The sequence below is a fragment of the Pinus tabuliformis genome, chromosome 1_1 (genome assembly GCF_031772625.1).
Source record: "Pinus tabuliformis cultivar Carrire ecotype Pingquan chromosome 1_1, CPIR1, whole genome shotgun sequence".
Lineage (NCBI taxonomy): Eukaryota > Viridiplantae > Streptophyta > Pinopsida > Pinales > Pinaceae > Pinus > Pinus tabuliformis.
Window position 1 is genome coordinate 967,249,393 of NC_142297.1, and position 27,032 is coordinate 967,276,424.

The 27,032-nt window shown below is 38.6% G+C and overlaps 1 protein-coding gene across 3 annotated transcripts in view; it reads left to right on the plus strand.

The window, feature by feature from the left end:
* The first annotated feature begins 581 nt into the window (after positions 1-581).
* The window catches only part of LOC149217728 (uncharacterized), a 376,727-nt gene continuing 350,276 nt past the window's right edge, over positions 582-27,032 (plus strand). For all 3 annotated transcript variants that reach the window (XM_089393070.1, XM_089393071.1, XM_089393072.1), the window contains exon 1: positions 582-1,465. In XM_089393070.1, coding sequence (XP_089249196.1) covers positions 698-1,465 — 768 coding nt within the window. In that variant the 5' untranslated portion in view covers positions 582-697. The remainder of the gene's footprint in view (positions 1,466-27,032) is intronic.

Genomic DNA, 27,032 nt, shown 5'->3' on the forward strand with positions numbered 1-27,032 from the left:
AATTGATTTCCTTTATTTCTAAAATAATTTGATTCTATCATTATACCAATTCACAAGTTTCCATAATTCATATTTCATGGATCATCAAAATCTTTCAAAATCATTTTAAGTTTTTCAAAGTTTAGAAATTCAACATAAGAATAATCAATCATTAATGCCTTGAACTCCTGGTGTCCCTTATTAGTTGTCATAAGCATTGCAAATGTCATACCTCTAGCATATTGAGGGTGCAATATGTTACATTCCTTTTCCCTTTTGGAGGGAGATATTGAATAAACATAACACTTGTCATTGCATTTTTATTACATATACAAAAAGGGATAGAGTATGTATGTTTTTTAAGGCTTAGCAGTCAAATCATTGTGCGGAAATAAGTCCCTTGTCCCACAAACATAAAATCTCATATACCAATTTAGTGTTTAATTTAACTATAACCTTAAAATTGAATAATAATAATATACCCAAAAAGACACCAACCTTATCGAGCACAATAATAAAAAATAAAAATGTCATTATGAACCACCAAGGTTCTATATTCCCCCGTCTTGTGGACCAACCTCCTTTTCTATTGGGACGTTTATTGCAAATGAGGCAGTGACATAATCGCCCTTGTGACGTTGGTTCAATAAATTGATCATCACATATCAAATGAAATGCACTCCCGCCATTCCACATTCGAAACCAGAGAGTATTCAAGATGACGAGAACCACTCGAACAGGAGCGTACTCAAGCGAAGAACTGGAGGAAGAAGGGAGAACAAAAATGGATTTTCAGAGCCCTCCACCCACCGCTAGACGAAACCCTCCACGGAGAGCCAAAACAGCAGCGACCCCTTCGATTCAGTCTACCAGAAAACGCCCCCAAACTTCAAAGCTCTTGCCGACAACAGAAGATCCTCCGCCAAATTTAGAAGAACATCGACCATTACCGTCCTCTGACAACCTAATTCCGTACGCCGCCGAAGCTGCTGAAGAAAATGATACGAAACAGGCAAATTATGGAGAATCCGCCGATGAAAAAGATTCAAAGCAATCAAATAACACAGAATGTGGTCAAGAAAATGCTACAAAACAGTCGGATTCTGCACAGGTTATCAAAGAAAATGCCGTGAAAGAGTCCCGCGAAGAAAATGTTTTAGTAGAAGAAAGACCAAAACAGACCGAGGATCATCAGTGCCCTGTAATTGACAACACCAATGAGACTAAGAGTCTTCAGGTTTTTCTTCGTATTCGGCCAGCTAAGTTGAAGGAAGTGAGGAGATCGGCTATCGGTATTCCGAATGGTCCCCGTCAGAAGCGCAGGACACAGATTCTGCACCGGGAAGAGGAGCAGCACATTTGTTTGAAAGCCAACGATTCCCACTCTGTCACTCTCACGCCCCCTCCCTCGCTGTTGGAGTCCAAGAGAGCCAAAACCGAGATTTATAATGGATTCTCTCATGTCTTCCTTCCACAATCCTCTCAGGTATGTGATCGTTTGTACCCTCCACCGCTTTTAAAAGTTGCTTCAATAAACAGAGCTCAAGATTGAAGGCTGCCCTGCGTAACACAGACTTCCTTAAGCTTAGATGCCAGGTGGGAGAGATAATTATTCATCCCGTTGTAGACATGCAGTTTGGGCGGGGCACTCCATGGCAAGAATGGGGTCCTGGTAGATGGCATAATGCTCCATCGACCTCGCCAATGAACCAAGGCCCCATTAGCATCCGTTTAAATCTTATACCATGAGAACAAAGGGATTTGATGTTGAGCCTTTGCACTGTAAACTGAAGAAAATGACAAGAAAATGAGTCTATGTTACACATTGACTTAAAGAAAACCTTCACTGGGATGAGATGGTGGAATGATTATGAAAACCCATGCTAGCTTCTCTCATTACGTCTCACTGCACAACTCCTTCCTGGGCTGTACAGCCAGGCCCCTTTCAGGCCCGGAACTTATGAGATGGCAGAACGATTATGAAAACCCATGCTAGCTTCTCTCTTTAAGTTTCACTGCACATCTCCTTACTGGGTTGTACAGCCAGCCTCCCTTAAGCCCGCGCACTCTCCGGACATCATCATTGGGCTGTGCATTAGTCTCTCCACACTTCTTGATTAGAATTTAGGACATGGAGGCCTACTTTCCCTCTGCCTCTTTTACTTTTATTTCCACTCATGATGCTGATGTGGAGCTGGGGCCTCAACCCTCATGAGTTTAACTAGCTCTGGGTTTTCTCTTTCTCCAATTTTCATTTATATCTCTTTTATTTTGATAAAAAAATACTTCTGTAAGTGTTTTAGACACTCCCACTGTTTTGTGGCTACTTATTGTAATCTCTAGTCTCATTTACATATTACTTGATTATATGTGGACATTAATAAACTTATCTTGTCTTATCTACATCAAGTATTTGAATCTGCAGCTTTACATGAACATGTTTAATCTCTCCCTCTCTCTCTTATCGTGTATTTTATATGAAGTTGCTTTGAGAAATATGGCAATAGGTTGGGGTATTAAGGGATACCTATTCCACCAAAACTGCCAGTACCTGTACCTGGCCTCATCCCTATTAGGAAATTCTGTTTATGCGGGGCAGACCACAGTGAGACTGGAACCCGGGTGGGCAGGCTAGAGTTCCGTTGACCTCAACAATGAATCAAGGTCCTGTTTGCATCCCCTCAAATTTTCAACCTCATGAGTTAAATAAATTATAAATTTGATGTTCGGACTGTAAACTAAAGATATGCAATTAGAAAAGAAGCCTATATTACAAATGAAAATAACTTTCGCTAAAAGAAATTTCACTAGGGTTTGAAATAAAGTAACAAATGACAACCTCAAGCTAGGGTCTTGACCAAAATGTCCCCCAAAGTTCTTACAAACATGGCCCCAGGTTGGGGACGCACCACATAAAACAAACTTTCTTCGGCTTGGGTACCTGGTTTGAAGGTAACGATTCTGACCAAGTCACTCAAGGTTTGCACCCAGCCTCATCACATTCTTAGACATGTCATTCGAGTGGGGAATATCACATCAAGAATTGAACCCTCGGGGATCGCATAACATTCTGTCAACCTCACCATCGAACCGAGGTCTTGTTGGCTGCCTTGAAGTTTTTTACCACATGAATTATAATTTATAGAAATTTGATATCTAGACTGTAAAATGAAGAATGCATAAAAAAATGAGCTTATATTACCCATTGAAATAGGGAAAACCTTCTCTAGAATGTGAAAGGAAGGAAAAAATGGTGAAAACCCTCCCATCGTTTGGGCCAAGATGCCCCTCAAGGATCTCACATATTATATACATTAAGTGCTTGAAACCGTGATGGCATATCAACAGGTATATTCTTCAGTATCAAGTTTTGATTGTGTTGCTATTTGTTAAAGCTTGCGGCATGAAATTGAAGATTGCCTACCAAAATACAAGAAATTAAGTATATGCTAATGGCTTCTAGACTGTATAGCCTGGATTAGACCCCTTTTAACTGGTCAATATTCACAGACAACTTGTATTGGTTATTTTCTTTTATTCTAATAAACAATAGTTATCTGAACCCAATTCAATTGGCTCAAACTTATTTTAAATTTGACTGATTCTAACAGAATTCTTCAAAAGATTGCAGCATGGAAACCCAACTATATGTTATTTTCTATGTTATTTTAGGTGTGCTATCATTGAAAAGGAGTTCTTATTCTGAAAGAATTTCATCATGATTATATGGCAAACCACAGTGCTGCAGGGGGCAGCTAAATTATCTATGCTGAATGTCTCCAGAGTCAAATTTTCCCAATTCAAATTTAACCTTGACATGTCCTTGCACAATAGATATTGTGAATATTGGATTTGAACCACAATTTGACAGAACCTGTTGCAGAATTGATGTTTGCTAGTAGTAAATAGGAAACTAAAGCGATTGCCAAACAATGTGCGGATTTATTTCTCTACGGATTGGGTATTTTTATCATCTCAGATTTCAATGACACCCTTGCCACTAGTGTAAAAAAACTGTTCAATCATTGAACATTGATATTGTGGAACAACGATCACCCTTGATCAAGTAAATAATATCATATTCTCAATTATGTTAACTTAGGCAAGCTCTAGTGAAAAATATATGATTTTTTTTTTTTGTATTTTCCTTATGAAGTGGTTAGAATAATATTGTAATTTTGGTGTCTGAAATCCGGACAGCCTTTGTGTTAAATTTCCATGAAACTCTGCAACTAACTTAGATGAATAACTGAAAACTGAAATCTAGTTTATTTTCACCAAGATATAGAGTTTCTTAACAATTCATACGCATCGGAATAAAAAACACAGAGACAAAGACACATGCACAAATTGACACACTTTTCTCAGGAACCCCAATAGGGAAAACCTGCTTGCTTGATGTGGCTATTTAATTGATTTTTGAGCACTTGGATCTATTACAAAGCAATTTGTCTCTATTGAGAAAGCGTTCTGCTTCTCACACAAATCTCAGCTGATGCAATTGATCTTGGCTGGCATAGATCTTGCTTGATCTCGGACCTCTAGCACACAATCCTTCCTCTGTTGGCTCCTTGACTTGTTCTGCAAAACCTGCTCACTTTTGCTTGATCTTGAGCACTTGTGACTTCCTATTCCTTAGGAGACAAGCTTTGTGCACAATCAATCTCCTATTTCCTAGCGCTCTTGTTCCTCCTATTTCTTAGGAGACAATTCTTGCACTCTCCACAATCAAGACTCTCTCACAAACTCGTGAGCTCTGTGTTGTCACACAAACCTTTGTGCACAAAACAATTGATGATTCCTTGTGCCTTCATCCTCCTCTTTATATAGATTCAATCCATGCTAAATTAGGCTGGTTCAAATTTAGAACTCGAGCTTTGATAGCGAGTTCACTGAGAGCGTTGCTTGCTCTCCTTCCAGTCATCAATGGAGTTGTTAACTCGTTCCCTCTCCAATCAACATTGGAGATCTAACTCACTCATCCTTCAATCAAGACTGAAGACCCAACTTGATCTAACTGAACTCGATTTGCCAACCAATCCTGTAGTCAAACTGATGAAGACTTCCACTTAACTTGAAGTTCAAACACTACGCATGAACTCTTGATGATTATTCCCATAAACTGGAAATAACTCATCCTAACTGAAGTCTAACTTAGGAGGACAATTTGAGGTCTTTAATGGCTAAGGTACAAGCCAAAAGACCTTGCTCGCTACATTTTTCAACACTTTGATAGTCGAATTGCTAGCCAAATTCTAGAATCCAAACCCCTAACATTGGAGCAAGTGAAGCAATGAAGTGAGTTCGGAGGAAGGGAAAATTAATATACTGCCCATTGTGAGACAAGACTTGCAGTAGAACCATGAGACCGAAGGTCTCTAGCAATTAGGTGTTAAACCATGGTTTGAAACTTTGACACCTCTTTGGCTATTGAACCACTCAATCTCCAAGCTCCCATCTTTTATTTAATTGAAAACCAAGGTCAGTTGAATGCCTAATTAACTCATAAAGATCTGTCATCTCATAGAAATAAATACGATTTCCATTTGCTTTTCAATGCAGTTGAGAGATCTCCAAATGTGCCACTTTTGGGTGTCTTGACTCTTGACTCCATAGGTCCTTTATGAGAAACAAGCCTTTCCTAGCCAACTTTTTGCATGCATACTTTGGTGAGCTTAATCTGCCCCCCCAATGATTGGAATGTCTCCAAATTGGCTGGGAGGGTAAATCCTTGGCATTTCCACTTTTGTTGCTATTAATTTTCTTACCCTAGAAATCATGTAACTAGTTTTGAGCTTAATTACTTCTATTGAATAAAAGTACAACTAGGGTATTAACCGAAATAATTACAACAAAAGAAAATTTACCAATCTCAATCACATAAAGGAGACATAGAATTTGAGTTCTTCATTAAGCTTTGAACTTATTTGGGGTCCTTTCTTGGGAAAATGGCCCAATTGAGGAATTACATACAACATTGGATATGATTTAGTTGATCAATCCTCCTTGCCTGATTTGGATCTCCTTGCTGCCCCTTCCTTGTATCCTACACACTCACTGAGAAGCTTCTCTCAATCTTGTGTTGCTCTGTTGTGTCTTCTCCCTCTCCCTAGCATTGCTTTTATGACTTTACATTGAGCTAAATCCCTCACCCTAATCTCCAAAGTGTTTGATGACTGAGTTTAGATTTCACTTCACTTGAGATCAAGGGCTGAGATTAAAACATAATCGCTAAAGTAATTAGTTTTACTTTTCCTACGTTTACTTTAACTCTATAAGCCAACATAATAATTATCTGCTTTTCCTAAGTCTAACTTAGGCTAAGTCACAATAGCAGCTTGCTCACACTAGAGCAAGTGTTCTAAGGAGATCTTGGGCGACTTCTACATGCCTAGACACTTCGACCAACACAGAAGTACTTCCTTGAGCTACAAACATCAACACTCTTAGCAAGGGAGGTACTTCTACCACCTAGAATTGACTTCGAGCTTACATCCATTGCCTTGGTTGCTCCCTCCAAATTGGAAGCCTTTCCTGCCTATGGTCTGGAAACATCGTTGAATTCTAATTGTCCTTAGCCTAGTTCCTAGAAGCCTTCTGCTCCTGAACATCCTGTAAGGTCATCTCGCACCAAGCAACTTTCTTGACAGATTTGAGGTTGCTCCTCCCCTCTTGAATCTGAAGACTAACTCCCTTTGAGCTGCTCAACCTTTGAAGCTGCTTGCTCCTTGTTCTCTGTCACTACTCTTCTTCGTTCCTTAGCTTGAATAGTTTGGCCCTTCAACCTATACATGTTGCTCTCTTTAACTCCTAAAACATGTCCCTCATCAGAGCTAGATCTGCTGGGTCTGATCAGTACTTTACCATTTTGGAAAGCAACACAAAAACCCTTCTCCTCCATCATGGAGACACAGAGTAAACTCCACTAGAGTTTCGACACCCACAAAACGCCCTTCACTTCCATCCTGCCTCTTGAGTCAAAGTTGGAATATCATTGTTCCAACTCCGTTAACTGCATGTTTAACATCATCACCAAAATCCACATGTCATTTTGGGTCCTACTTGGTCAGGTTGTTGAACTGATATCATGCTCCTGTCATATACCTTGTGGCTCCGCTATCTAGCAGCCATACACTCACTTGTAATGTGCTCAATTTAAGGTAGGAAACAAGTATGAATTTCATCTAGAACTTCTTGGCAAACTCCTCTTGAGCTTTTGCAAGTGCAGTTATAGATGGTTGTGTGCTCTTTCCCCCTTTCTTCCTTTCGAGACACTATGAATCATAGTGTCTAGTCTTATGACAGGTGAAATACTTGACCTTAGTCAAGTCCTTCTTCTTCAACTGTGAGGTTGAATCTTCATCCCTGTTGCGTAAACCTTTGCTCCTCATTGTTCGATTGGCAAGAGCAAGGTTCTCATCGTCCCCACCCTTTCACTGTCCTCCAGACAAGGATTTCTCCTATAGATCCTTTTGGCTGGAGTCATCCCATTGTTTGTTCCAATTTGGTAGATGTTATCTTTCTAGAATATGTGTTACAAAGGGAGCCCAAGGTTTTGAGAACCTGATCAGGGCTGTCCTTACAAGTTCATCATTTGACAAGGCTACCTCAGTAGCTCCAAGCTCATCTTCAACATTTTGAACCCTTGTGAGGTGTGATGTCATGGTATCTAATTCAATCATCTCGGTGTTGCCGAGTTTCTTCCTCAACACCATTTTTTGATTTTGATTGTCACTTTGATATAAGCTCATCAAAGCGGTCCACATCTCAAAGGCATTATGCTTCCCTGATGATTATTGTGTCAATTCAAGTGCGAGGGAGGGAGAAACTCGGGAACACCCAAAGGCACGACAATTTTGATTGATTGACACATCTGGGGGCTATGATGACCACTGATCATTCTTGACCTCGAGCTCTAACCTAGACGCCCTACCTCGACAACGCATCCTTGCGCTTTCGTTCACCTATGCAGCCCTGATTACTCCTTGACCAATGCTCTCTCTACTACGGTGACTACCTTGTCGACCTATAACAATTTGCTAGTCCCTGACCAACCTCCTTCGCGTGGCAACTTAGACACCTTTTCCTCGTGCTCAACCCTTTTTACGTGCCCTGGACCAGTGTCTCCTTGTTGGTGGCTTTACTCAGCCAGTATAACCAACCCTGTGCGATCTCTGGCAACCCTTCGTTTTGTGTCAATCAATTGTCCACTCTTGCGGTGAATAACCACTTCCTCTTCTCGTCAACGCCCTGCAAATTGTTGTGAACACGTTTGATAGCCCATAAGCCCTTGATCTTGCTTGGCTTGGTCCCTACTCAATTGTCAACTTTTATTTATTGTTTATTTTTTAAATTCCTTCAAGCAGCCACAATTTGCCTTTAGTTGGCATGAATTTTCCAGCCTTGGCCATTGTACGATATACAACCTCAGTTTTTTAAATTTGTGCCTCGTACAATTGCGACTAAACTTGGCCATGACGACGCCTGTATGAACCTGACACCTTGAGATTGGCTTCTCAAAGTTTTCGCTTTGATAACATGTTAATTTTCTTACCCTAGCAATAAGGTAATTAGTTCTGAGTAAAATTACATCTACTAAATATAAACACAACTAGGGTATTAACCAAAATAATTACAGTGAAAGCAAATTTAGCAATCTCAATCACATAAATGACACACAAATTTTGTGCAATTCGAGTTCTTCATTAAGCTTTGAACTTATTTGTGCTTCCTTCCTAGGAAAATGGACCAACTCATGAATTACATACAAGACTGGATCTGATCTAGCTTATCAACTCTCCTTGGCTGATATGGATCTCCTTGCTACCCCTTCCTTGTGTTAAGACATCTATATGGCAACACTTAGGGTGATTTCTCTTAATTGATAATTGTTTGTGATATTATGTTAACTTCTTGTTCTTATTATGTTTTCTTTCATCAAACAATTATCGAAATCATAAAACAATGAAGATGACAAAAACAATGAACACAAGATGTAGGCTCTCAGCTAGGGAAAAACCCCTTTCTTAGGGGAAAACTTAGTCAAAATTCTTCTCTTCTTATAGAAACAACTTCAAATGAGAAATCCAAGACCAAAAACCCTAGACCAAGACCTCCTCCAAGCACCAAGTCAACCCTCCAACAAAATCCCTTCCAACTAGTCAAAGTCAAACCAAGTCAACAAGGGTCAAACCCTTCTAGGGCTATTGTAAACTCAGAATTTCGGCCTCCATCATTTAAATTTCGGACTTGCAGTAGGTCTGCAACTTCGACCCCCTGCAACATCTCAAAATTTTGCATGTGTGAGAGAAAATAGTCCAAAAACTAGGTCAAAACTTCAATTTTCCTTCCTCCTTGCTTCAACTTCTCTCTCCTTTGACTTTCTTGGCTTCTTCCTTGAATTTCACACTTTTCTATTGCAGATCGAACTTCTTGTGATAAGGGTTGCTAATGAGGTCGAAATCACTTTTATTTATACCCTTTTCAAGGGGTCGAATAACCTCTTCTAGGCCGACTTGGACTGACAGGTCAACATTGACAATTTTGACTCGAAAGTAATTCTTTTTTCTTGCTACTTATTGCCCAATAGGGTCTTATACATAGGACAAAGACTCTTGACTCATGACATCTCTTATTGACTTGACAAAACCTAGGAGCATGAAATGCATGCTTGACCTGGATGACCACTTAAATGGAGCATGAAACCCATGCTTGAAAAATAATAATTTTCATTCTTCTTTTGATAGATACATAAGGTATACATAATGGCATGAGTACAATGACAATTATGAAGACCGAACATAGTTACATTTTCAACACCTCCTAACACACTCACTAAGAAGCCTCTCTCAATCTTGTGCTGTTGTATTGTGTCTTCTCCCTCTCCCTAGCCTTGCTTTTATAACTTTACATTGAGCTAAATTCGTAACCCCAATCTCCAAAGTAATTGATGGTTGAGATTAGATCTCGCCTCACTTGAGATCTCGGGCTAAGATTAAAACATATTCACTAAAGTAATTGACTTTATTTTTTGTAAGTTTACTTCAATGTTATCAAGACCAGACTGAATTAATTAGAACCGACTGGTGAACTAAACCATTTTTGGCTGGTTTGGTACTGAATCGGTCAATTCTTGTACAATGATATCAAGGACCCTTTGAACACAATTTTATTTTTGATATGTACCTTGATGTTAGTGGCATTGATTATTGAACTCCTCTATCATGATCCTACTAAGAATGTACCCATCACTCAAACAAAATCTTGAATTGACGTGCTAAGCATTTTCTATCTTATTTTAATGCTTAGAGGGTGATATTTGTTGAGATTTGTAGCTTGGGAGGTACTCCAAATCCTAGGCTTGAGGGTTGTGGAGGAGTTGGCACACAAATGTGGCTTGTGGGCATGAAACCCAAGCCTGTGGGCTTTGCACCCAAGCATATGGGTGTGAATCCATGAGGAGTTTTGGACATGTGATGGTTTGAGGTGATAGAGGATCCTAAGAGCAACCAGGAGCATCAAAAATCACTCAAATCTGAGGTCTATAACTTGAGATATGAATTTTTGAAGTTAATTTGTGGGTTTGGTCAAGGTCGACTAGGTAAGTTGTCAAGCCCACACATGTGATTTGATGGAGCCCTTGTATTGTGTATAAATATAAGGCGGAGGAGAGTCATTTAACACATCCAAGAAGCATCTTTCATAGTCTACACATCACGAAAGGCAGCACGAGTGCAGGCAGTGTGAGGGCAGCGTGAGTGCAGGAACGTGCGAATGTTGGAACATATGAGTGCAGGCAGCGTGAGTTCAGGAAGCACGAGTGAGGGCTGAGTGTGTAATAGACTACACCAGGGTGATGCAGAAGCCGCACAGGGCTAGGTATGTATTTTATTGATGTGTTAAGGTTGTATTGATGCTAGTGGATGGTGTCCTATGAGAGGACAGTTTGGAAGTTTGCTAGCATCCAAGAGGAAGGGTGGTTGGATGCCTTAACCAAGAGTAGATGCTAAAAGGATTGGTCACTAGTGGTTTGTTGGAGGACAACGTGAGAGTGGACCTAGTGCGAATAGTGGACTAGTCACTCGTGGTCTGTTGGAGGGCAATGTGAGAGTGGACTAAGTGTAGACAAGGATTGGGCATTTATGGTCTATTGGAGGACAACATGATAGTGTCAAAGTTGGAGCCTGGTGTGCACCCTCTTCATGGACTTAGGTGGTTGCTAGAGTGGCAAAAGAAGAGCTCAAGGGTTTGATCAACTAGAAACAATTTGAGTAGCCCTAGACTTGTGTGTGAAGAGGGACATCTACAGTTGATGATGGGTAGTCCTCCTAGCTTGTGTTCATTGTCAGAGATGGACATCTTGCAGTGATAGGTGGCAGCCCTCCGTGCCTTATGTTGGTCTTCATTGGTGTAGCACAAGAAGAACATAGTGGGCTGAAGTCCTTGAGTAGATAAGGAGTAGCAGTGGGCAGTTGTGAGTTGTTCACAAACAAAGTTGTGAACAACTCAACAAGAGTCTCGATGTGTTAAGCCCTTGATGGACTATGGCACAACTAGTGAGCAGATTGATAGCTGAGGTTCAGTGGCCAGATCGACTTGGAGCATTGATAGATGCAAGAGCTACAGATTGGGAGTCGAAGGACCAGGTAGGTACAGGGTACGATCGAGAGGAGTTGAGAGAGCATGCTACATCAGCCAGATTGTCAAAGTATCTTGTTAAGGGTAGACTGGTTGTCAATGGACTGACACCAAGCCCCAATTTTGTTGTCTTGTACCAATGAGTGTATGAGGGCCATTATCCCTGGTACGGGAGCTCTAGATTGTTGTATTATTCAGGTCGATTAATATAACGAAGTTGGGTTGTTGTACAAAATTGTGTAAAAAGTTGTCTATATTTTGTGCATTATGAGATTTACTACTGTTTATATTCCACTGTGCAAAATAGCTTCGTTGTGATTCTTGGTTTGGTAGCGTCAGTGATTTAAGATTCTATCCGAGACACCATAATTGTGGAAAAACAACAATATTGATGATGAAGATCCCAATATAGGCAAAGATTTTGACGATATGTAGGTATTTGTTGTAACACGATTTTTTTTCATGCTAGAGGTCATCTAGAGCTTGTTTGTTGATATATTCTTGGTGTAGAGATGGATTGCACTTGGTGTTATTTTGGTTATGTGCACCCTTATATGCTATATAAATGAGATCTTTTGCTTATTTGTATATAAATGGTTCAGATTCACATGGATGCACATGAATATATATGTTTTCTTTAAAACTTTGAATTTTTTTTTTGTGTTACTGGTTGATTGGTTTACTTTAGCTTAATAAGCCAACATAATAATTATGTGCTTTTCCTAAGTCTAACTTAGGCTAAGCTACAATAGCAATTTGCTCACACTAGAGCAAGTGTTCTAAGGAGATCTTGGGCAACTTCTACACACCTAGACACTTAGGCCAGTGCAGAAGTACCTGCCCGAGCCGCGTAGTACAAACATCAACAAATGCAACTAGAGTGGGGGGTCCTCATGCCTAAACAACTTGCACACAAGTATCCAAACACGACATAGTGGTCTTCCATAAATTGTTGTGTCAATTCAAGTGTTAGAGTTGAATCACTTGCAAAGTGGACATTCAATAGTGTTATGAAATCTAGGGCAATATATAATTAGAGTTTCTTGTTATGATTTCTCTTAAACTTGATAACTGCTTGTGATATTCTTATACTTTTCTTTATAATTAGCTTCTTCTTCTCTTGTTATTTTGTTAGCTTCTTCTTTTCTTGTTATTTTGTTGTTCTTATCATCAAACAACTACGAAAACATGAAGATCAATAACACACAAGAACACAAGATGTAGGCTGCTAGCCAGGGCCAAAACCTTTCCTAGAGGGGAAAATCTACAAAAATATCTTCTTATAGAATTTCAATGAAGACTTCCAATACCAAGACACTAGACCATCCATCAAGAAACTAGGTCAACCACCTAAACAAAGAAACAAATTTGCTCCTTTTTGCACAATTTCGGACCTGTGTAGCTTCTATTCTTCCACAGAAAATTCGGCTACCAAAGAGAGAGTAGATTTGCCAAGGTACAAGATCAAATGATGGCTTCACACTTTGCTGTCCTTCTGGTCTCCTTCGCACTCCTTTCTATGCTTCAGACTTGCTCAAGAAAAACAAACTTTTTGTCTCAAATGGAGGACGAAAATTCTCCTTAATATATAGCTTATAGGGTTGGTCCTCAAGCCTCTTCTAGGCTGACCTTTAGGGCTAGCTGACATGATTTCTTTGGTTGATTCTAGACCTTTTTATGACATAAAATATTTCCTTTACATTGATACAAGAGCCCTCCAAGGGACTTTACATCATGACTTTGACTTGCTGCATTGTACAAACCCTAGAGCACACAATGGGTGCCTGACCTAGAACCAAAAACCACGGGCAAGAAACCCATTTACAATAAATAATTTTCTTCTACAAAATAAATAGTTTTCTTTTCTTTTCTTTTGACAAGAACACTGATTACATCAAGTCATGATATCATATACAATTATGAAGATTGACACTAGTTACATTTCAACACTCCCTCTTAACTAGGGAGGTATTCATAATTGACTATAGGTACAAGGACAATACTTCTATTGAATTATTCTCATAAGAAGAGTCGGATTGGCAAGCCATCTCATAAGCTATATCTTTTTAAGCTTATGTCAGTGCATCTCATCATATCGACCAACATTGTTATATAACAAGGCCTTGACTAACAACTCTATCTCTCCACTAGATTAGAGCACAATGCTGGGGAGACAATGATTTTTAGACACCTTCATCATTGTCTCTCAAGGCACATACCAGTGTTGCACGAAGCGCCCCCCCGGTTCCAAGCCCCGAAGCGCGTCCCGTACGGAAGCGCCTAGGAAGCTTGGCCGGAAGCGGCGCTTCCAAATTCGGAAGCGCTGCTTCGGCTTTTTTAGCCGCTTCCTGGAAATTTGGAAGCGCTGGTGCTTCCGAAGCGCCGAAGCGCGCTTCGTACGGCGCTTCCCAGACGCTTCCCAGACGCTTCCCAGGCGCTTCCCAGACGCTTCCAGAAAAGCTTCCGGAAAAGCATTTAGAAAATCTTTTTTTTTTCAATTTTTTTTTAAATTTTAGGTGAGTTTGCTTGTTGGGGGTGGGTCCACCTTGGGTTAGGGTGACAAATGAAAGCAAAAAAAAATATAAATATAGCAGATGCTCCCTCATGGTAATGTTAAATTCTTAAAGTAAAAGTGACATTCTCCTTTATTTTTCATTTTCATCTTTTTACTTAAATTTTTAACATTACCATGAAATGACTCAGAATGTTTGAGAGTGGTTCCAGCCTCATTGGACTTCATATGGAGAAAATAGAATTTCATATCCTATTCAAAATTCAACAGACTTAACAGTTTTCAGGTATTCAGGATCAATGGGATTGTGGCATTTCATTAGATTATATCAAGTATGAAGGTATGCGATTAGCATTTAATCAAGAGCACCAAGCCCTATATGTACCCTGGTGTTGGTGGTGTTAATTGTTGAACTCCTTTGTCACGCGGCACGCCCTTAGCAAAAAATTACCTTTCAATCAATTCAAAATCATCGATCAAACATGTTAAGCTTTTTCTACCATATTTTAAGTCTTGAATTAGGTAGTTTGATCAAAATTGGGCAATGTTGACTAATATCCCTAGACAATCGAGGTAGAGGCAAAGGCTAGACAAGAGGAGAAGAATCTAGATTCTAGATCATTAATGTACAATGGATGTTATATCTATCTTGATTTATGCAAAAATATGCATGTTTTCATGTCTTCTACAATTAATTTGGTATTTGGGATGTTTGTTTTGAGTATAAATGCAAAAAAATATAATATATATATATATATATATATATATATATATAGCAGACGCTTCCGCGGACGCTTCGCTTCCTAGATTTTTGGAAAATGACGCTTCGGCGTCCCCGCTTCGCTCCCGCTTCGTGCAACATTGGCACATACCCCATCCAGATGTTCAAAAGGTATGGCCTTTTAGGACCATTTCCATCTTGGATTTACACATCCTCATGGAATTTCCTCTTCGACTATTCTAGCCTATTGGATACCCTACCTCATCCTCAAAGGGTATCGATATCAGCCTTAGATGCTTACCCAATCCTCCATTCTTTCTTCATGATGTGAAGACAAGAATGACATGTCTATCTCTCCCTCTCAAATAGGGAGGATCTACCCATTCCTTTACACATGAAAGGAATGTATCCAAGCTCCCTCTCAACTAGGGACTTGCTTCCAATATCAACTGTCTATTCTTCCGTGGAGATCATGGTACTATCAGCTACTTGTAGGCCTCCTTCAACTTCTATGCATATCATGGAGCCATCTTCTTTCACAACTTCTTGTAGGGACTAGTCATCACTTTCCATATCATCAATCTTCATCAACTGCATATTCACGAACCAAACATCATAGAGCTTTAATCTCGCTCCCTCTGAACATTGGGAAAGTGATCTTCCAAGACATGACCAATCAACTATCTGCAACCTGCTACTTTTCTTGTCAGCATGTTTTACAATGTCATCAAATCCTTTGGACCAAGTTCCAAAGTCAGCTACTCAGTTCATGCATCTTCTTAGGTAGCAGAAACATATCAAATTATTTTGAGTCATCAGATAGCTTCTTCACAAGATGTCATGTCTTGTCTTCATCACATCTTTCATCATAGTCTTCCTTCATGCATCTAATCATCAGTCAAGGGGAGTCATCTTCTCATCAAGCTATTCTGTCAGGATTTTTGTAGCTCCCTCTGAAGTCAACAATATTTAATATTTTATGAGACCATATCAGATGTTGATCATCATCAACATGTTTTCAACTGGAAGAGCTCAAACTAATCCATAGCACGACATATTCCTGCAACCTGCTTTTCCTGCATACAAAAAGCATGAGTTTAACTAAATCAAAAAAGGATCCCAAAACATGCATACCTTTTACTTCAGTCGGTCATCTAGTCTTCTTTAAACTGCTGCTCATCTTGAAGATGAGACTTCATCTTGCTGCAGCTGTACCAGCAGGCTTCTAGGAAGCCAGCTTCAAATCTGAGAGAGTAGAAGATATCTGCAGTACCATCATGGTCCATCTTTTCCGAAATGAAAGAATCTTCCCATGAATGTCATCTAATAGAGAATCCTTGAAAGATCCTTTCTAACCATTAGCCAGTTGCTGCATGAATTCCTTTGCTTTCTAGATGACTGCTATCAATGCATCAGGGTAATGTACAACGAATCCTTTTGTATGCTGCTATCTACATTGCCAAATTCCCTTCCTATAACGATGATCTCCTCAATCAGATATCTATATTCTAATGCCCAAGGATCTAACTTGATTACCAAGTTTACCATTTACAGGGTCTTTATAGTTCCCTCCTCTTATCGCGCTTTGCCAAAAACATTGGCTCTTCTTTACTTATTCTTCTTCCTTCTTATGATGCACCTGCATCACTTATTGACAAACACAACCAAGCAAATATATGAAAGCATATGTCCATTAGTCATTCTAGAGTTTCCATGGAATCTAAGAGGATGGACTCCTAGGGTTTTCAAGTACAAAACCTAGATCTTGGACGAGATGTCATATTCAATTAATCATCCTTATCAATCACTACTTTGTCACATGTTCTAGATAGCTCACAATCCCTAGAAATCAAGGGTTAGGGTTTCTATGAGGGAACAAGTGAATCAGGGTTAGGGTTTCCATATAGCTAGGGTTTCATATGAACCATCTAGGGTTTCAAACCTAGATATCAATACCAATATCAACTTTCAATAAAGAAAAAAATATACTCTAGAACCACATACTCAATTAACCCTAAACCATCTTTTGATAGACCTTTAACAAATAAATATGCTATACGTACCTCATGATTGCTTACCTTTGTACTTCATGATTATAGAGGCTGCCACGATGCTTGCTGTTGGATGCCATGCTCTCTTAACTGATATTCAAGAATCAAGACTTCAAAGGGTACTACAACCTTTGTCCATGATGCCGAAGTCAAAGATGCTGCAATTTCTTTTACTGTAGGTACTACTGCTTTTCTAATTGATTTCACGAGTGAAAACCTTTCCTACTGTTCTTCAGGAATATTGCTATAAGTCATTTGGATGCAACAAGTCTTCAATGAGTCGAACAGGAGTGCAACTATCCACTTACCATTAGTCTTCTTCAATACTATTACTGTTGAGGACCTCTGAAAGATGATGCCATTGTTCTAATATATGTCTTAGTTAGAAGACTTCCTTTAAAGTAAATGCCTTTTTAATGTGACAGGATCTTCTTCTACACATCTATAGCTTTCGAGACCTTAGGTCTAGATCAATAGATTTCAAGTGACGTCAAGAAATATTTGAATGCTGCTATGATGCTCCTTTAGGATATGCTACAGGCCTTCATAATAGATCTTGAAGCTTCTTCCCACTTGTTTTTGAGATCTAGTCCCTCTGGTTTGACTTCTCAGATTTCAAATGTATACCCTTGTTTCTGAATAACGAAATTTGAAGGAGAAGGGACTCCAACTGTCATATGTTCCTTGTCATACTATCCAGACTTCGAGTACTATAAGTATATGCTTATAAATAAGCAAGATATTTGATCTATATTCCTGTAGACATTCTTCAAAAATTTGATTTCTTGCGTGACAAAATATATCCCACAGGTCTGCGACTTTTTCTCTATGTAAGGTGACTATTGCTATTAGAATAAGTCGGCTCCTTGACTTGCTGCTCAAACTCGCATAACATGTATATATAGGCCTCAAAACTGTGCTTCTTTACCACAAATTTCTCTAAAGCATTGTATAGTACTTTTATCACAAGTCTTCGTTCTCTGTATCACTGTAGATAAGCATGTACAGGACTATCACAATCTTGTGGTCCCTATACCATTGAATAGGTCTGTGATTATTCTTACGAATGGTGACTACTCTTCCAAGATGGGCCTAATGTGCTTCCAATCAGCTCGCTCTAGAATTCTTACATGTCTGAAGCAGGATTCTCAGATCAGGCCTCAAATCATGTCCTTTGAAACATACTTATGCTCAGATCAAGAGGAGGTCTTGACTTCTCTTCAAAGTGACTGCAACTTTATGATGTGTTAATCAACTAGGCTTATAAGGCCTCTAACTAACTTGGGTTCGCCTGCTTCTTTTGGAGGCTAAGAGAGCTGACTTATACCCACTAAAAGATTCTTCAAACAAAGACTCGGTCTCCCATACTTTTGTTCAGAACTCAAGATTCGGATGTCTGAGGTAGACATTGAATTTCAAACTTCTTTAACTGAGATTTAAGATCATACGAATTGTGCCCAGAATTTCGATCCTTATCTTAATGAATTCGACCTTGAGATGGCTATCTCCTTAGCCTCTTGGTCCTCTGAAATGGTGCTTTTTCTTTCCTCAAAACTTCTTCGCTGTTATTGAGCATAGGGCCAATTGGAGTGCCCAAAATTTTATTTACCTTCTTCTAGGAGCTCGGTCGTATGAGATCTATCCTTTCTTCTTGACATAAAGCTTGAGATCTTCTTTCCTTCCCTTACTCAAGCGAACCAAGCTCTGATACCATGTTGACAAATCTAGGGAAATATATAGTTAGAGTTTTTGTCATGATTTCTCTTAAACTTGCTAACTGCTTGTGATATTTTTTTATACTTTTCTTTATGATTAGCTTCTTCTTCTCTTATTATTATGTTGTTCTTATCATCAAACAACTACCAGACTAACAAGATCAATAGTACAGAAGAACACAAGATGTAGGTTGCTAGCCAGAGCCAAAACCTCTCCTAGAGAGGAAAACCCACAAAAATTTCTTCTTATAGAATTTCAATGAAGACTTCCAAGACCAAGACGCTAGACCATCCATCAAGAAACCATGTCAGCCACCCAAACAGAGAAACAAACTTGCTCCTTTTTGCACAATTTTGGACCCGTGTAGCTTCTATTCTTCCACAGAAAATTCGGCTGCCAAAGAGAGTAGATTTGTCAAGATCCATGATCAAATGATGTCTTCACACTTTACTGTCCTGATCTTCTTCACACTCCTTTCTATGCCTCAGACTTGCTCAAGAAAAACGAACTTTTTGTGTCTCAAATGGAGGACAAATTCTCCTTAATATATAGCTTTTAGGGTGGGTACTCAAGCCTCTTCCAGGCTGACCTTTAGGGCTAGCCGACCTGTTTAATCTGGTGGATTCTAGACCTTTTTATGACATAAAATATTTCCTTTACATCGATACAAGAGACCTCCAAGGGACTTTACATCATGACTTTGACTTGACTCATTGTGCAAACCCTAGAACACAAAATGGGTGCTTGACCTAGAACCAAAAACCATGGGCAAGAAACCCATTTACAATAAATATTTTTCTTTTACAAACTAAATATTTTTCTTTTTTTTTCTTTTGACAAGAACAATGATTACATCAAGTCATGATATCATATACAATTATGAAGACCACACTAGTTACATTTCAACAAATAGTTGGTTATCGTTGGATAGGTAGATATGTCTGTATTTACCCTTGCATTCATGTTGCCTCTAACACATAGCCAATAGCATAAATACTATCATATAAAGATACAATGCCAACAAACACCTTTGATAGATTGAATGCTATGACAAGATAAACTTTGATAGCATACCATTCACATTGACTTTGGTGGAGGCCCGAGAAGAATGTCTCCACAGATACATGATACACAAAACCAAACCCCAGCTAATTGAACATCTTAATGATGAAGTCCAATATGTTTATAAGTTTGATCAAAATTTATTTTAAAATAAGGGTTTTTTGACCAATCTCTTAAGCTTAATCAAGGCCTTCCTAGGCAATTGTAAGACTATCTAAGATGAATTTTCCATTAATAAAGCTTGTATAGTTCTTGCAAACTATCCGTGTCACCAATGTTTTGATCCTCTTCATTAGTGCTTTTGCTAGAATTTTATAGGAGCCATTCAACATGGTGCTTGTGTGCAACTCACCTACCAAGATTATTTTAACACCTTTAGGGATAAGTTTTATGGGTCCAATATTAACCAACTCCTTAATGTCGCCCCTCTTTTGGTAGCTTCTTGACACGTTTTCAAGTATCTAGAACCCATCACTTGCCACATCTGCTCATAACATTCTACTAAAAAGTTGCCTTCAATTCATCCAACTCAAGCACTTTGCAAGATAAGTCGTCTCAAGGGTTGCAACTTGTCGGGGAACAACGTGATGGAGAAGCTCCATAGCAACATTTTGTAAGGGGTTACAACCAATGTTACATTTAGCATGCTGGCGAATATATCACTGGGGGTCCAAAATACAACTTACCAACAATATAAAAAAACTTAAAAAATACAAAAATAATTGTTTTTTTTTTAATTTTAAAAAATTGAACCATCTAAAGCAACAACCACATCAAGTAAACATATTGCTACATAAATATGAAAATGAAATTGATATATAGGATGTATAAGATGTCAAATGATACATCACATATTGACACTGGATTTTGATATCTATCCCAAGTTCTACATCTTGGCAGGGCGATATAAAATCACATCAAAACAAAAGTAAAATTTATCTCATGAGATGAATAATGATGAGGTATCTAGATACTATAATGATAAATGCACTAAGGAACTATCAATTCCGTCTACCCATTTTTATGCGTAGAGGTCACCACTTTTCCTCTTTAAGCAATAGGTGTAGGTGTTGGGGTTGAGCTTGAGGTGGGAGGTGCAAATGCGAGGGTTGAGGTATAAGGTGTTGGGGCTAAGATGGTAGCCAATGTGAGATGTCTTTTATTAGTTGCCTGCCTCTATGTAGGTGATGTCTATGATGACTCTCCATCGTCTTCTTTAAATATGTTCTTGTTGAAAGTTGAACATCCTCCTTCGATTCACCCCTTCCTTTGGCACATCAACATCCTACTTCAACCACTTAGGTGCCTCCTCCATGATAGGCCTTTTGCCTCCCCTCTTTGTGAGCTTATGGTGTCAGTCACATCCAATAAAATGGTTTTCGTGATAGGTGGTTTGTCAATTTGCTTCAGCCACAACCTGAGATTGTAATATACATAAAGCATGCCGTTAAGGGAGTGAATATCTAGCCTTTATCAAGGTTATATTGTAGTTAGAGGATGATGGGCATAAATTATAATTAGTGAAATTATAACAAGTTAAAAATTTAAGCTAAACATTTCTTACTTGTTGCGCTTCTTGGAGTGTATTTTCCATAGACACTCTAGTGGCATTTACACCTTAAAGAGTTGCAAGTTTGATTGAGCACTTGAATGGTAATTTTCTGTAACTTTAGGACTCTTTTGCCATAGTTTGTCCACCAAACATCTACAATGAATAAATGGAAAGGAAAGATGATGAATTTTATTTCCATTGAGTAACAAATAGATGAAAAGAATATATATTGAAACATGAAAGTTTGAAACAAATTCTATTTGAAGCTTACCTAGTATCCTAGTGGTCTTGTCTTGGATAGGCATGTCAAAGCCAAAGGTCCTTGTGTTTATTCCATATATCTCCATTTATTAGGAAATCTTTTGAGCATTTAGCAACAATCAACACCATCCTTTGAACGCATAGTCATAATCTATCAATAACCTTGACATCAAATCTAAAATCATAGGATTAAGAAAACATGGGGTTGAGGTAGGACATTGTTGCATGAATGGGATGATGGAGAGTTTTGTTTCACAACTCATCCATCAAACATCTTATATGTGCTTGTTTGTTAAATCCCGCCCCTTTGGTCCTCATAGTACCAATGAATAAATTCCTTGGTCTTATCCATGGCCTTGTCCAAGAATTGCATTGTGGGCTTGTCATCATCAACCAAGAGAAAGGTCTTTATCAAGGGTTTTCTAATCATGCACACATCATGCACTCCCATCCAAAACTCTCTTTGTATCTTTACAAGTCAGGCTATGGGTTGGCCATTTGATTTAGTGTTGTATACACATGCGTTTCGCTCATTTGAAAGAAACATCTTGAACAACTTAACATAGAAATGTGGTGATGTTGAAGAGAAAAGAAGCCAGTGGTGAAATGCATGATTGCAAGATGCACCAACTCCTTGTTCCTTTTGAACTCTCTCATGAACACAAGAACATATTGTTGAAATTCAGATACAATATAGAATTTCTTATCAATGATCATGGTAATTACTTGTGACTGATATGCATTCTTGTTTTAATATTTACTTTTTTAGTTATGTCATCAAGCAATACACATTTGCAAAATATAGAGAACATAATGTACAATAGACATCAGAAATAAGGTTCCAAGCCAGGGAAAAAGCCCACAAGGGGGAAACCCAACAACTATCCTTCTCTTATAGAATCAGATCAAAATGAGATATCCAAGACCAAGACTCAAAATTGCCAACAAAATGTCAATTCCAACCCTCCTCCAAGTCACTTCCAAATCTTGTCAACTATTGTCAAAGTCAACAATGGTCAAACTAGCCAAATCTCGTCAACACTGAAATTTCAGACCTGCAGTGGGAGGCCAAAATTCGGCCTTGTGGCAACCTCAGAAATATTTGGCCTTTATCACAAAAGTTACAATCACACATGCGAGTTACTCCAAGGTCAAAAATTCAGTGAAACTTGGAATTTTCTTCTTGCTTTTGACTTCATCCTTCTCTCTCTTTTGACTCATCTTCTTCGCTGATTTCAGATGTATCTTGTTGGTCGAATGGATGATCTTCAATTGGGTTGAACTTCTAATATATAGTTATCCAGGAGGTCAAATAGGTGGCTCTAAGAGACCCAGGTCGACTTCGACCATTTTGGTGGACTTTGACTTAATATAAATTTTCTTTCTTTTTCTTACAAGAGTCCAAATGGGGCTTGGCTCAAATACATTTTTCTTTTTGACTCTATAAGCATGAAGAACTTGCTTTGGCCAAAAATAAAATAATAATAAATGAATACAATGAATAAATATGTCAATGATAAAAATTACATTTTATTGCATTATGAAGATCGACACTAGTTACATTTTCAACACATATATGTACACACATATATATAGTTGGTGGTACTCATAGTTGATTCAATGATTTCCTTGATCCAAGAAATTTCACACATTTCCTATGACATCAAATTACTCAAATGGGCATCCCAAGGTGTTTAATAAGGTTTATTACCTCTCATAGGTAGCTTGCCAACAACAACCTAATTATCAACATTGTTCGTAATGATAATAGTTACGCATCTTAACATATAGATGCATTGATATACTTGATAAACATTGCCCTCTTGGGACAACTATCCAAGAAATTGAGAATAGACCTATCCTTTTGATTTACCCAATTGATTTTGCATTTGATGATCTCCCATGATTCCCTAAGCTCATCTAATCTTTGAGAATGTTTGGTCTTTTCCACCTTGAAGGAGAGGCCCTCTCAACTCATTATAGGAAGTACCCTTGTACCATGTGCCAATAATAATGGCGACTTCAAATATTGAACGATAGAATGGGTTTTTCTTGGCAGTGTTTTTTAATCGCAACTGGGAAATTTATATTAAACAAAATTTGTGGTTGGACACACATTAGAGTTACATTGAGAATTACTAGCCTGCCAAAATTTTGAGGTAGGTAGATCTAAAACAATGATTATCAAAATGCCCAAGAAGAACACAATTGACTTATTATTCCAAATACTCAAAAGAGTTCCATTCCAACATCTTTTACATGAGTCAATTCTCACGAATTGGTTACATCATAATGGACAAAAGCAATATATGATTAAATTGGTTTACAAGTTTTTCTTGTCAACATTGGTTGGATTTCTACAGGAGATTTCATCTTCTTCCCTACTTTTGTCCAAACTTCTTTGGAAGTAGGTGGAGTGCCTTGCTGATTCTTCTAGGCCTACAACATCTTCAACTAAGGAGTCTTCTTGTTCTAGGGATTCAGGTACATTAGTTTGATCTATCTAACATGCCATTGGCCAAGGGAATGACTTGCAATGATTTTCTTGTCTTGAGTCATGTGGGATCAATTTTTTTGTCTTTGGACTTGACGCTTTGGGAAACCTGTTCTTGTTGTTTTTCTTGAGAAATTGGAGGAGCAATTGGTGAAGATTTATCCCACAAGCTTATCTGGTTATCCATTGTAGAATTGACCCACCACATTGATTTGCGCTGCTGCTTTCTACTTTTCTTAAACCCATTTGGACATTGAGCTACTATATGGCCTATTTCAAAACAAGCCCTACACCATAAAGATACTTGCTCATAGGCTAATTTATATGACCAAGAAAAATCTTTACCAGTGGAAATAATTTCAACTGAAAATGCAAAGTTGAAACCCATTTCCACACAGATTTTGGCATATGTTGCAATACTTCAACTTTGAGTTTCATAAGAGACAAAATGGAACTTTCATAGAGGAGACCCAATGGCTTGAAGAGAGGGTAAACGTTAAATATGTAGCGACAAATATGGAAGCCTCACCCAAACAGGTGTTGTGGAACCTCTGTCGAAGGATAGAAAGAGGGAGACCAGGGCTTCAAGCACATGCTTGCATTGTCTCACAACCATGGACTTGAGTTAAGGATCAAATCTTTATCTTTGATACTGTCAAACTCAACAACAAACAAGCTCTTTGAACAAGGGTGAATGAAAACTTATTGTTCGATTAGTAGAATCCAATATTTTGCTATCTAGGCGTGAAGATTTGTAAGCCATAGCTAAAACCCAAAAAACAATAAATTGAGCTGCCAAATTTGAGAAAATATGACATTTCATCAGCCTCAAAGCCAATAGGGATGGAAATGGGAGGGGCTTCACAAACCAAAAGAGAAGAAAAGCAAGCTAAAGACTGATGTAGCATTGCACTCTTGAAGGAAACACCTCTTGAAGATCCATTGATGGGATTGAGCATTGCAGGGACAAAAGACGCCATAGACAGACATGGTTGCGAGGGCATTGGGCGATCGAGGAGGATAAGGATGGAGGTTGCCGAAGCCTAATGTGGCTTTGAGTGCTTCAGGCGGCCAAGGGGGATGTAACATGGGTGGAAGCTACGACGAAACCCCTAGCCCCAACAATCCAGATGAGCACCATTTGGATCCTTGGCAATGTTGAAAGGAATGTCACTTTATAAAAATCATGTGGCCACAAGCTTGTTAGCCTCTTGCTTCTCCCATCTCTTAATTATTGACCTAATAAAAGGTCCCCCCAGACATTGACCTCAACATAAAGAAAGGTGAGGATACAAAGGGCATTGTGGAAGGTGTGGCAGTGGATTGGGCTTCCCCTACCGTTGACAAGCTTATGGTTCCCATGCTTCTTGTAGTTGCTCTAGCTACAATTTGAGCCTCAATTTTTCCTTATCATCACTCTTCTTAGCAATATCAAGAATGGATTGATTCACAAGATGGATAACTTTTAGGGTAGCTTAAGGGAAAATATCTACTTCATTCCTTGGGAAGTTGGAAAGGTGGTATTTCAAGCGGTTGATTCTGTTTGGATATTTCCTTTGCAGACTTTCATCTCACCCTTCGCTGATTATGAGGGTCAAGTGGGTCATCATACTCCCATAGTGGCTCTGATGGCTTTTGCATTTTATAGAGCATTGATTAAACATATGGCACAAAACAAAAATAGAAATCAACCCAAAAGAATGTTGCAATTAAAAAACTAGAGCTAGATAAGTGTTAAATCTCTGATTAAAAACAGCAAGTACAGGTAAATATAATGGTTGTTAGTATGTGACAAACTCTATACTAAATATTGAAAAATAAGGAAAAAAACAGGCATAACTTTTATACATCTTGGGAATATGGAAATGGTAGATCAAACTCTCCATAGTAACTTGGATAATGGCAATAAAAACCTAGATTTATCACTGTTTGCTTGATAGAAAATGGTGGTAAATTCCTTAGAGCCATTATCTTTTACAAAACTAAGGAGAAAAAAAACCAAAATTTTGGATCTAAATGGTCATTAGCATTGACAAGGTGATAAATTCCATCAACTCGTGATATATTCATAAAAATTGCGACATTTAAATTACTGTGATAATATTTTTTAAAGAAAAATAGTGCGATATTTTTTGGTGATATTAGTGGCAGTGAGAAAATCTTGTGATGTGCCTGTTATCTTCCAATCTTTGTAGGATTTTCATCTCATCTTCTATAAGCTTACCACTAGTGTCTTGCAAGGCTATGACCCTCTTAGTTGTATATGAGCTTTAGGTGCTAAATATAGACGCTGTTAGGTGCATCTCCCTTGGCCATCTAGTGCACATGCCCCTTATTCCCATCCTCTGGCCTTACACTTATATTTGTGACTTTCACTTAGTAAGCTCCTAATGACATGACTCATTAAAGGGGTTCAACTCCATTCTTTGTTGAGTAACTTGAACGTGATTTTGAACTTGATGTTGATTACGCTTCTTGAGTCTTGCTATGTTCTTACCTTTCCCTCATAAGAACTTGTTTGTGCAAAGGGTGGTTGCCTTGCACCATGCGATTCAATTGATCTTCCCTAGTTGAATGGGTACCAAAGACTAGACATTTGCAACCACATTCCTATATTCCTCAAACTTAATAAAAGAGACATTGAGCTTAATATTGACATTCACTACCAACATTCAAATAGGTTGGAATGGGGGAGTGATGAGATTTGGTAATATTCAAGTCAACATGCCTTGAACGTTTGCTTGGAGAAGAGAAAGCGATTGCATGTAACTTTGCATAAAAATCGTCAAGCCTAACCTTTTTTCGATGAGAACCTTGTTGTTTATTTGACCACATGTACCAATTGGCTTGAGTGAGATTCTTTTGGCCCCATACAATATTTGATATACCCAATAATTTTTACATTCATTCCAAGCCTGGCAGTCATCACCATGGATACATGTTTCACATCTTCTGACATGGTCTTCATCCCATTCAACATGTTGAAATTGCCTCTAGTGACCCACTTTGTTAAGGTGAGTGCTTGAGCCAAATGATGCCACAATGGC